The following is a 12,557-nucleotide window of genomic DNA, read 5'->3' on the forward strand; positions in this document are numbered from 1 at the left end:
AAAATACCAAATTATTCAGCAACTGAGAATGCCTAACTGCACAAGTGACTTAACTAACAAGTACAGATACATGTACTGTATATGGTAAACACACAAGAGACCATAGAGACAATAATGATAGTGCTAAGAACAATACTAAAAAATACTTTATATAAATTATATATAAACACTGTGTAAATGGCAATATTTATGTTATGTGCTGATTAAATAAAGTAGACATCTTCTGCATAATCTTGCCGGGTAGATATAGAAAGCACAAAGTCATGACTGTTACTTGGGACTCTTGTTTGCTCTTACAGCCCTGACAGTTGCAGTTTACAGAACCACCTCTTCACCTGGCTGTCAGGTCTCTATATCTAAAGCACCTTTACTTCAAGTAAAATGTTCAAGTTTTATTTATCTAAATTTGACCCCTAATTATTAAAACACTAAAATAAAAAACGTGGTGGCACTTTTTCTTTTATGATTATACACAGTGTATGCATACTGTTTTTTTATCGATAATGATTAAGAAGTGAAGCTACACAGAATGTGTCATAATTCTAATTTCATGCCTTGCATGTATATAGACATTTTCATGCCAAAGGTTCCCTACACTTCATCTGCCTCTGAAGTGTAGCAGAATGTGAAACAGCCATTATGTTCCAACAGCCCCACTATGAATGTTCCCAGTTCAAAGACTCTTAATATTTTTCAAAAAGGACAAAGATAAATTTCATTCAGAAATTTAACAAAAAGCCCTCACAGTTTTAGAAAAATCTTGCTTGAGTACAATAAGAGTACCTGCATGATAAATTAGCCTACTTTAGCAGAGTTTCAAAGTAATTGTAGTGTAGAAGCTCTTCCTTTAGACTAAATTAGACTATTCGCAGCTCATCGCCCGTCTTTCAGTTGCTGAAATGATCAATTTTTAAACTGGCAATAAAGGAGACTTGTCATCTTATATCAGAGGTTGGAGGCACCTGGGAAATATTGGATGAACCTGAATGTTCCAGAATTACAATTCAATCTTGACAGAGAGCACAAGGCTTCTGTATTAAAACCATTCTATATGAATTCACAATACTAACAAGAATTTAATTTACTTGATGTGTGAGGCGCTCAGCCAGCAGCCATATCCACCTGCAACTCACAACTGGCAACCCACTGAAGCTAAGCAGGTGTGAGCCTGGTCAGTACATGGATGGGAGACCTCCTGGAAAAAACTAAGGTTGCTGCTGGAAGTGGTGTTAGTGGGGCCAGCAGGGGGTGCTCACCCTGCAGTCCATGTGGGTCCTATTGCCCCAGTATAATGACAGGGACACTATACTGTAAACAGGTGCCATCCTTCAGATGAGCTGTCCTGTGGGTCAGAGAGCCAGGGTGTTTCTTGAAAAGAGTAGGGGTGTAACCCAGTGTCCTGGCTGAATTTCCCATTGGCCCTAACCAATCATGGCCTCCTAATAATCCCCATTTATGATTTGGCTTCATTACTCTGCTCTCCTCCCCACTGATAGCTGGTGAGTGTGGTGCACTATGGCTGCTGTTGCATCATCCAGGTGGATACTGCACATTGGTGGTGGAGGGGAGTCCCCATTACCTGTAAAGTAAAGTACCAGTGTCCAGAAAAGAAAAATATAAGTGTAAGCAATTATTATTATTATTATTGCATAGTGATGCATGACAATACATATTTTGAGCAGCATGAAGCACTTGTGTTTATCTTAGGCTGCACTTTCTAAAGTGATGTTTTTAGCATCATGTAATGACATTGTGGTGAACTGGACTTTTTCTTTCAGTCAGTAATATATAATTGTTGAAAAGCAGTATGTTGTCTGTATTGGGTGGCTGTGTTGTATACTATAAATTTCCAGAATGTTAATGTAATCTGTTTATATACTGTTTATTGCTGATTCAATAAAGCATTCTCTTTATTGATCTGTTTGCATGTTGTCAGCAATAATAGATTGGTAAGTTCACTGATTGTTGAAAATGAAGCAGTGGGGGGTGATTGTTCCAAGGATGCTAATCGTGTTGTTACTATGGACACTAAACCATTGTCTTCAGCTGTAGCACAACTAAGAAAAGATCCTGAAGATAAAACTTAATCCTGTTTGATAGCACTTTTTGTTTCTTGTTCAATCTTTTGGCTCTAAGCAGCTTTAGGAAACCTGACGATACCGAGATATCGCCCAGTGGCTACTCCAACAGGAAGCTTTTACCATTTTTGGATGCAGTAGTTCAGCCTCTATTGTTTGCTTTTGGTGGATGCTTAATTTTGCTGCACTAATTATATGTCCTTCTGGAGAAAGCTTGTACTGCTTCTCTTATAATTGATCCTACCTGTAAAAGTCCATACATAAAAGTATAGCTATCTGGTTTCACTGTGTCTATATACTGTACACGACAGTCCAAACAAACAAAAACTGGACAGTCCTTGAATACAAATCCCTCTAACCAGGAGTAGCCTATCAGTGATCAATCCCTGATAAAAGCATTCTTGTTACCTCTCAGAATTATTTCTTACACATTCTGTGCATGAATTACAATCCTGTAGCACTGCCTTAGTCATTTGTACAATGTGTTCATGCATATGCTTTCCTACGCAAGGCAATTTGGAGGACCACAGATTGCATTTATCCCACTTAATGTTTGCAGTTGTTTGATGCATGTGGGTCTGATCTGCCCCTGCTGGAATTCAATCACTGTTACTTGCAAGTTCAGAGAGTACACATTGTCACTCCCTAGACAACAGCAAACTCTGCTACTCAAATACCAGGTCTTCTGCCGAAAGCAGAATACTATGCTGTCTAGGTTTCAAGGTGGTGATGTCACTACTGTAACATGCTGCACTGAGATCTGTTACAGTTGTTGTGTATGGTTCTAAAAATAAAAAAAGTCTTTAAAAACAGGGGTGCATCCTATATTCATAAGAATATTTTTTGTGTTTATTAATGATAGATCTCACATTAGAAATGTACTTGCCATTCACGACAAAGCCTGAACCCCTTAATGCAGTGTCCACATCTAAAATTGGATGTACTGGACCTTTTGACGTCCTGTACATGTATGAACACTTGAAGACTTATTTCTACAGACCCTAAGACATCGGCATCCTAATGCCACTGCATGCCTGAAGCAGAATGATTGAAGGTGCTCAAGCTTGAATAGGGAATGTTAGGTGATCATAGCCTCAGTTTCCAAAAACTGTTTTTTTCTGTATCTTTGTAGATGTTTTCTGGTGAGGTAGAGGAAACAGAATAATTTATTTACGTCCTTAAGAAGTTGGACATAATTTATACCCTCAGTAGGTGATAGACATTTAATGACCTAGTTGGTTAATGTGCCTGGCTTTGATTTAAATTACTTATTCTGGAATATGTATGGCATGATGAGATGACTCATATAAGGTGGTTTACATAGGTCTTTTAGTTTAATAACTGGTAATGTGATATCACTTTTTTTTCCCTTTTTGTCAAGCAAAGGATGAAAACCAGATACATAGAGCTTCTGAAATAGATCTTAATAGAGGTACTGAGATGACAGAGGGTGAATAGATGCAGTTAAGATGACGTCAAGCTAATTGTGCAGCAAGCTGAGGATACCTTGGCTGATTGTGAACGTAACGCAGATTCGAACATGCAGCCTCTGGTCTATACAGCCCAATCTATTTTGTATAATCTATACAAAAACCTTTTTTCTGAATGAGAACTATCCCCTTACATTTTTTTTCTGGTCTAAAAGGGTCCAGATAATTTTATTCTTTGTATGTTTTACATTATGAGTGCCACAGCTACATATCGGTGTGCAACTTATCCAAATAAGATGGGAGTATTTTAGTTAGTCTCAGTTTAATAAACCAATGTGCTAAGGGTACAGAGTTGGCTAGATTGCAGAAATCTTAGTTTCTAGTTTCTGGGTTCATATCTCCCCTTTTAACACAGTGTCACAGGGCTTCACAAACGCAAGTTGGAAAAAAAACAAACAAAAAATCTATTTTAGAAGTACCTTTTTATGTAGCTAATATTACCTCCAGGGATCTTATTAAGAATGTCAGCCTTTGAGTCACTATTACAAAAGGCCAACCACAGGTCACAAACCATCTTTTGACTTCTGGGAATGTGGCTATGTTTGTTCAAGCTCTTTTATTGCCTTTGAGGTCCCTATGTAGGTCTTAACACACTGGTCTGAAGATATTTAAATGGGATGAGGAATGAATCTCAGAACAGAGCAGGCAAGGCCAGTTTCTGTTGAAAACAACATGTTTCTTTTCAACAGGCTGTTTGAAGTGTCTTTTCTTCACGCTGCAAGAAATTAGAAAAAAAAAGGGTTTAATAATTTGAGCAAAATAAGCATGGAATGAATTTCAAGCAGGCTGATTTGTTTTTCATAGTGGTTTTTATTGTTGATATAATTCTGTAGAGTTTTATATTCTTTTTAAGGAATTACTCTGAAGAATTAAGGATATGCACTTTTTTTCCTAGAATACCATTTGTTTTTGTATGTCTTTCCAAACTAGTGTTACTATTACTTATAATATAAGTGAAAGCAAACAGTGAGAAGTACTAGGGAAATATTCACAAACATGTGGATGGTTTCCCATTTACTGATATGATTTGCCTGTTGCTTATTTTAATTTACAATTAGACAGCTCTTCCTCTCCAGAATGTGTTATTCCTTTTTTGTTTAATTATATGATAAAACTGAAGGTGAAGTTCTTTTTCTAATATTCTCTGTTGGGTGCTATCTAGGGAAAGCACATGCCAGCAGCCATATCACCCTGCAACTCACAACTGGCAACCCACTGAAGCTAAGCACGTGTGAGCCTGGTCTGTACCTGGATGGGAGACCTCCTGGGAAAAACTAAGGTTGCTGCTGGTAGAGGTGTTAGTGGGGCGCTCACCCTGTGGTCCATGTGGTCCATGTGGGTCCTAATGCCCCAGTATAGTGTAAACAGGTGCTGTTCTTCAGATGAGATGTAAAACCGATTTCCTGACTCTCTGTGGTCATTAAAAATCCCAGGGCATTTCTCAAAAAGAGTAGGGGTATAACCCCGGTGTCCTGGCCCAATTTCCCATTGGCCCTTACCAATCATGGCCTTCTAATAATCCCACTCTATGAATTGGCTACATTATTCTGCTCTCCTCCCCACTGATAGCTGATGTGTGGTGAGCGTTCTGGCCTACTATGGTTGCCCTTGCATCATACAGGTGGATACTGCACATTGGTGGTGATCCCCATTACCTGTAAAGCGCTTTGAGTGGAGTGTCCAGAAAAGTGCTATATAAGTGTAAGCAATTATAATTATTATTAATTATGTACTCTAGTTGCTCATGGATATTACTGATCCTAAGTTTAGATATTGATTAAAATAGTCTACAATATAGTATCTGCAATACAATATATACAATAAACAATATATATTTCAATATAGGAAGCAAAAATTGATATCATAACCATCACTGCTGTTGCAACATTAATTACTGTCATGTGTGCAGTAAATATTTCCTTATATTTTTCTTGGTTAGAGGTTTTTTCTAAGATGGCTGAACATCTTATGCCTTAAATACATACTCTGTACTGTAGCTGACACAAAAACTGTAGCTGGAGAGCAGCGTATTTAATAAGCAGTGATTGACAACATATAAAGGAGAGTTATATATGATAGAAAGACAAACGAGGAAAACTGAATTACTGAATAAGTTTTGAATAACTGAGGCCCATATTACATATCTGTCCATGTGTCTGACACTATGTTTTCACCCTGCTTGTCAGATTCTACATTGCTTCTAAATCTGCGAGATAGCAAAAGCAGTGTTTCAGCAATGTTTTATGAAGGCTGCATCACACAAAGAGAAAATAAGACTATATACCATGTGTCCCTCTTCATCTGTGGGTTCAGCCTTATCTGTTAGTTTGATGCAATTTCCTTAGTTTCTTATACAAAAGCTGTACCTAATCTAAAGATTTAGAAATATCTAATTCATTATATACTGTAAACTTTATTGGAAGATCTTTTTTTTCTTTTGGGATGACATAATAACATTCTCTCACATTTTTAACCATGTGGTGGAACATCAATATGTTTATTTGAAATGTTATACTTTTTCTATTCAATTCATCAGGATCTACTATTTTTTGAGTTAATACAAATGATACAAACATACTTATTGGATCCAGTGTATTATCTTGGCCTCTTATTTATTTGTTCTGAATCATCTAGCCTCAGTGCAAGATTTTATTAAAGTGGTTTGACAGTCTTATTTTACATTTAGAAAAGCAAGCGTCTTTATCTATTTTGAAATCTACTGTCTCCTACATCTATCACTGAGACGAATAGGATGCTTCTTCTGTTTTTTACAATATACAACAGCTTATAAATTACTTTTCTAGGTCTATTATAGCTTCAGAAGTTAAAAAGAAACTCTGATTGATTACTATTCCTCCTAGCATTCTTTTTCTAATATTGGTAATATTTTATGGAGAATACCTTGTCTATTGTCTCAGTACAGAAAAGAAGTCCTGTTAAATAACTGAGAAAAAATGAGGCACCACAAATTTAAAAAGAAATATATTAAAATATAAGATATAGAGCAGTAAATACAAGAGCAGGCATTTTAACTTGAATTTATTACTGATCTGGATTTGCCTGAGAGAGACATTTTTCTACATCTTCATTGCACATTTGTGATTAGAAAATAGCCTTGAAACACTAGTTTCTGGACAGTGACTCACACTGCAGCTTGTTAGATTATGCCACATGTGTTAATAGCATTCATATTAGGTGTTTTATGCAGATAGGTACTTCTTTGAAGCTTATTATCCTGAAAATAAAATTTTGTGACTACCATTCTCACATTGCATTTGAAAATGTCAATATGTGGCTGTTGTTTATTAAATTCAGTTGCATGTGTTTAAATTAATATTTTTAAATATGATGGTGTCAGGGCAAATGCAATATTTGCCATTTATATTTATGCTTACATGTCCTACAGCTCATAATGACACAGTTAACTTTAAGCTTTGACTTAATGCCAGTAATTGCCACCAAAACAGCAAGCCACAGGCTATAACATATAGCAATAATAGCCGAGATAAGAATATGTTCTACACAGCCTCTAACAAGGCATGGCAGCTCCAAGAAGCAATTAACAGCAAGCTGCCACTGGTCATCTTTATCTCAGTGCTCTAGTTTTATTTCTGGATATGTGTTTCACACTATATTCTGTCCTTAAAAATCACAAAATAAGATACACCACAGTGTGTGTAATATTTTGTAATATGTGAATGTCATAGCAGTTTGAAAACATTATAAAATATGAATATGTGAACTATACTTTTGTTAGTTTGGTATTTGATGTATATCCATCATTACTGAACATTTACAGTTACCTTACTTGATTCAGGAATAACCAATGATGTTTAATGTTTATAAGTTGCTTTTTACTTGCCCAGTTTCTCCTGATTAGCTTTGATAGCAAGGGGTAGCTTGATTTCTCATTCAAAACAGACTGATGAGTTTGACTTCACAATTTTATTTCTACAAACATTGTTCTGTACTTTTGAAGGCACACAGATCTTGTAGCATTCCATAACCATCAGCAGTATTTGTCTTTAATTCCACTTCACGGTACATACCTTATAATCATTCAGGTACACACATTCATTTATTGTTGAGTGCCATTTCAAAGAAAACAAAACTGCACATTACATCTTCCATGCATTGTAAATAAATACATGGGTAGTACAATTATATCCAGTGAGTGAAACATGACCAATCAATACCATCCATATGGCAGAGGTATTAAAGCATTATTTTATGGATGCCCCGTATTTTGCCATTTTAATTACTATTATTCTTTGCTCATGTACCGGCCCCTTTTTTAACAGTTTTATACAGTATACTGAAAACCTCCATGGATTTCCATAATTATAATAGTTAGTGCTTGTAGTGATATTATAAGGATCATTTGACCAGGATGTCAAAGGAAAAGGAAAGGAAGAAAGGAAAACACCAGGTTATGCTAACCCATTACCTATATATAAAGCTCCAATGGCAGCTTTTAGAACTAATTAAGACAAGAGAGCGATATGGATGGAATCTGGGGTGAACCATTAGCTAATGGGCTGGGCAATCATTTGTGGTAGGTCAGTTACCATGGCTCCAAGGAGGAAGATAAAATATGATGATTATGTATCTATTGATAAAAAAGTTAATGTTTTTAACTGCAATCAATACATGCAGAAAATAAAATGGTACCTGTAATAACAACTGTGGCCAAAGCTAAAAGAAAAATTACTTAAAGAGGAGACTGAGTGTAAATCCCAAGGGCATCATTTCCAAAACAAGCACTCACTTCAACTTCATGTGAAAGCAAACTGTAAAGTCAAACTTTTAGGATTCTTATCTGCTCAGTTGAAAGCCCAACATAATCTAGTGTTACTTGTAGTCACTGATATGACAAGTTAGCAATGTTAAATTCTAAGATTGTTTTACTGGTGTGTGCAAGTAAATACCCGTTCAGTTCACTGTGAAATATATGTTTTCTGCACCTCCTTGTAATGCCTTCAGGAAGGAAAAGTAGGGAAAGTGTTTTTTATGCTATATTCTGAATTACTCAATTAACAATGAAAGCATTAAGTTTTAATTCTGTTGCACAATAACAAGTCCTGCAAGTCCTCTTACTGTGTACAGACTGAGAGATAATCAGAAACTAGAGTTAACAATAGACAGTTATAAACTAATGTTACAGAATGGTCCAAATATGTTTTGGTCATCAAGATTTTCCATAAAATATCATAATGATGCATGATAGGCATGTCCTCCTATTATAATTTGTTTTTAAGAGTTCAATACATTTTCACATAAATCCAGGATGTGTGTTACAAATGATTTCTTATTTAGAAGTGTTTTAGCTAGACTCCACAATTCTGATCTCAGGTTTGTTGTAGTGTTTGGAAGTGGAGCTTGTTTTTGTGTTGTGTGTTGATTTTCATCAGGTAGCAGTAACAAGTGAACAGCATTAAATAAGCCCCTCTGGCATATTTTGCCATATTTAAAATTGAAAAAGAGCAGCATTCGAGCTTAATAAGTTAACCTGCATTTACAGAAACATAAAAATAAGTATACATTCAAAAACTCATATCACATTATATAACATTGAAGGAAAACAGATTAAGAAAATCTGGTGGACTACAAAAGGCACATTTCTCACTGAATAACAGAGTTTGAAAATTATGTATTTTTTTTTCAAGTAATACATCTTAACTTTCCTTCTTCAATTTGGAGTGTATTATAAATAGCAATTATAAATGGGTGCACTTTAGCAGTGAACAACTACTGTATCTTCTTTGACTGAATTCAGTATAAAACATTTTGACGCATAAGTGACCTTAGCTACATTTTACTGTATATAGTGTAGCTGTTCGGTTTCTTGAATCTTTATTTTCTTCTTCTTGGAGGTTTTTTTTTTACATCCAACCAGCCTTTTTCTAATCGCTGTATCCAACTCAAGGTTGCAGGGGAGTGGGAACCTATTTCAGCAAGCAGACTACACCCTTGATGGGACGCGCAGGGCACACACTGATATGCACACATTCACACCAGGGCCAATTGTCAAAGAAGCCAATTAACCTACCAGTATGAGACCCAGCGAAAACATATGCAAATAAAGATAAACAAAGATAGCACCCCAGGTCCGGAATTGAGCCCAGGGCCCCATTGCTACAAGGCTGGCAATGCACCACCACACTGTCCTTTTTTTTTACATCAATACTGTACATTAAATTAATAAATATTGGTCAATACTGTGAATCATTGTCCATAGTTTAAATGTGTGTTTGTCAATAACTACCTATGACTCTTAAAATGAGGTTAAGAATAATGGGTTTTGGGAGATTGGAATGCATGGGTTTGTAACTTTGCATGGTCTCCTTTCCGAAAGATCATATATTGATGATATTCATTGGAGTCTTATTTTTAAAAAAAGGAAGAACCTTTTGTAATGAACATTACGCAGAGAGTCATTTTAACTTCTGCAAGATACTTTCAAAATGAATGTAATATAAGCAAAAGTACTGTCTCTTGCCAGAGTCTAGTATTACTACTGTGGCAGGAAAGTAGCACAGACTTTGTTAATGCTGTGTGGTAACTGGAAAGGTTATATAACACTGTGACCCCAATCCTCTACCACTGAAAACTCATTAAAACAAGACAAAGCACAGAAAATTGTTGCAAGAATTAATAGAAATATCAAGGTGTCAGATAGAGTGCAGTGGTTACATCTCCATCTACTTAGATTGCATGCTCTTTTTAGAAGTAATTCGCACATTTACTTACAATGCAAGATGTTTGGCATTGTTTAATCAATTCACTCTTTCCTGTAGGGATTCAATTACTGCCTATTCTTTTCAAATCCTGAGTCCTTGGGCTTTTTAGGAGACTTCAACCCAAGGTTCTTTTTTATACCAGCTGGAATTCAGGGTCATTAAATGAGCCTTTTCACTCCTTCAGGGGCAAACGTGTACTATGGATTTTTAACGTTACAGAAAACAAATGAATTGAAAGGAAAATGCATGACCTGTGTGGATGCTAATTCTAAACACAGTTTATGTCTTTAAAGGTGTGATTGAAATCATACACAGAATTTTAAATTGACGGCTGAGTGAATGACGCATTCATGATCAAGACAGCACTGTACTGTACCAATATGTTTTCCTGATTGAAAACATGAAAATCAAACATTCAAAATCAGTGAAAGTCCTCTAGCACAACCAGGGAAAAGCCTGGTGTTGTTTGATAAAGTTTTACTAGAAACCAGGATGATCTTGTGTTAATTGTAACTATAAAACGTGCTTTATAGCCTGCTGTTTTCTTCTTCATATGTTGACTAACATGTCCATGAAAGAATAAGTTCTACTTTTACCTTTTAGCCAATGACGTAAAAAACTGACAAATTTTTCTCTATAGAATTAGAAGGAAAAGCGGTGTTTAATGGCTGGTGTATCCGTGTATACCAATATATATATATATTGCCAAAACACATCACTACAACATTTAATAAATTTCTTTTAGAATACTGATTGGAGTCAAGGGGAGCTTTTAATGAATGATACTTCTCTGTAGCACCCACCAGAGTGGTATTGTGAAATTCAGCTTTTTTCCTTTTACTCTTTCTACAGAACTAGTATAATCAAAAATGTTGCCATTGCAAAAAAACAAATATGTTTGAAAAAATAAAGTGTAAACTTCTACAATGTTTTTTTTTTTCTCCTTAGCTGGACAGTGCAACATCTCTTATCCAGGCAGCCAAGAATCTGATGAATGCAGTTGTACTTACTGTCAAGGCCTCTTATGTGGCTTCCACGAAATACCAGAAGGTCTATGGGACAGCTGCAGTGAACTCGCCTGTTGTGTCTTGGAGGATGAAAGCCCCAGAGAAGAAGCCCCTAGTCAAGAGAGAGAAGCCAGAGGAGTGTCAGACACGAGTGAGACGGGGATCCCAGAAGAAGCACATCTCACCTGTTCAGGCTCTGAGCGAATTTAAGGCCATGGATTCATTTTAATTCATGTAGCACAAAGGAATAAATGCTTAGCACCTAATCTTTCTTTTTTTTTTTTGGGAAAGGCATACCTGCCAGCTCTTATATATGGTGAACATACAGTACCCCAGATAATTCGCATGTTAAAGTGTCAACCCAGTAATGCCAAGACACTTCGGGATCAGTTACTCAGACATTGGCAGTAAAGTCACAGAATAACGTTATTTTATAGGCAAACATTTCTGGCTTTAAAGTAAACACAGATGATTCAGATAGAACCATTTGCTAGGGTAATGTGTTGGCAGGTATGACAGTATAAAAGTGGACCCTTAATACTAAGGTTATAAGGATTTGTTTACTGTGAACATGATTATTATCACTATTATAATAATTATCATTATTGGCAGACCATGAGGACAAAGGTTAAACAGTCTAATCTCAGCTTTAGAAGTTTAGAAATATGCAGTCAAAGATAAAGGGATCTACAAGGCTGTTCAGTTTCTCCCTAACCTTATTAATACTTTGGTTTTAATGTTAACTGTAGTGCTATGAAATTCCTTATGTTACAAATATATGGAAACGTTAGCAACTGAGTCTTTTTCTTCTACCTATTAACCCATATAGTGTTATATGAAGCACAATATGGTAACTGGCATTGTCTTTTTTATTTATTTTAAATTATATCACTAGATATTGCAGCCTGGTGGGACATTGCGTAGAACTTAATAAATTTAATTTAGAGAGAACAGTACGAGTAGTTGTGTGGATTGCTTGAAAAATAAGTGTCTAACATGCCTTTGTATCCACAGTTCTCAAATAAACCCTTTAACTTGACTGTAAGAATTTTATTTTGTGTTCTATTCAATTTCAGACTCAAGGATATTAACATATTAAGGAAACTGAAGCATCTCGCACTAATTAATTGTCAATCCCTAGTAAAGATGTTAAGAAAGATGTGACTGATATAGTTCAAAATTTAACTTCTGAAAAATAATTTGATAATTGTTCAAATATCCCCATGCTTATAAGCTTCATTC

The 12,557-nt window shown here is 35.8% G+C and overlaps 1 protein-coding gene across 4 annotated transcripts in view; it reads left to right on the forward strand.

Moving 5' to 3' along the window:
• Nucleotides 1–12,354, forward strand: part of ctnna2 (catenin (cadherin-associated protein), alpha 2) — a 559,287-nt gene extending 546,933 nt beyond the window's left edge. For all 4 annotated transcript variants that reach the window (XM_069192244.1, XM_069192285.1, XM_069192311.1 and 1 more), the window contains one exon: nt 11,257–12,354. In XM_069192244.1, the coding sequence (XP_069048345.1) occupies nt 11,257–11,544 (288 nt within the window). In that variant the 3' untranslated portion in view covers nt 11,545–12,354. The remainder of the gene's footprint in view (nt 1–11,256) is intronic.
• Nucleotides 12,355–12,557: the final 203 nt, after the last annotated feature.

This window comes from Lepisosteus oculatus, chromosome 1 (assembly GCF_040954835.1).
Source record: "Lepisosteus oculatus isolate fLepOcu1 chromosome 1, fLepOcu1.hap2, whole genome shotgun sequence".
Classification (NCBI taxonomy): Eukaryota; Metazoa; Chordata; class Actinopteri; order Semionotiformes; family Lepisosteidae; genus Lepisosteus; species Lepisosteus oculatus.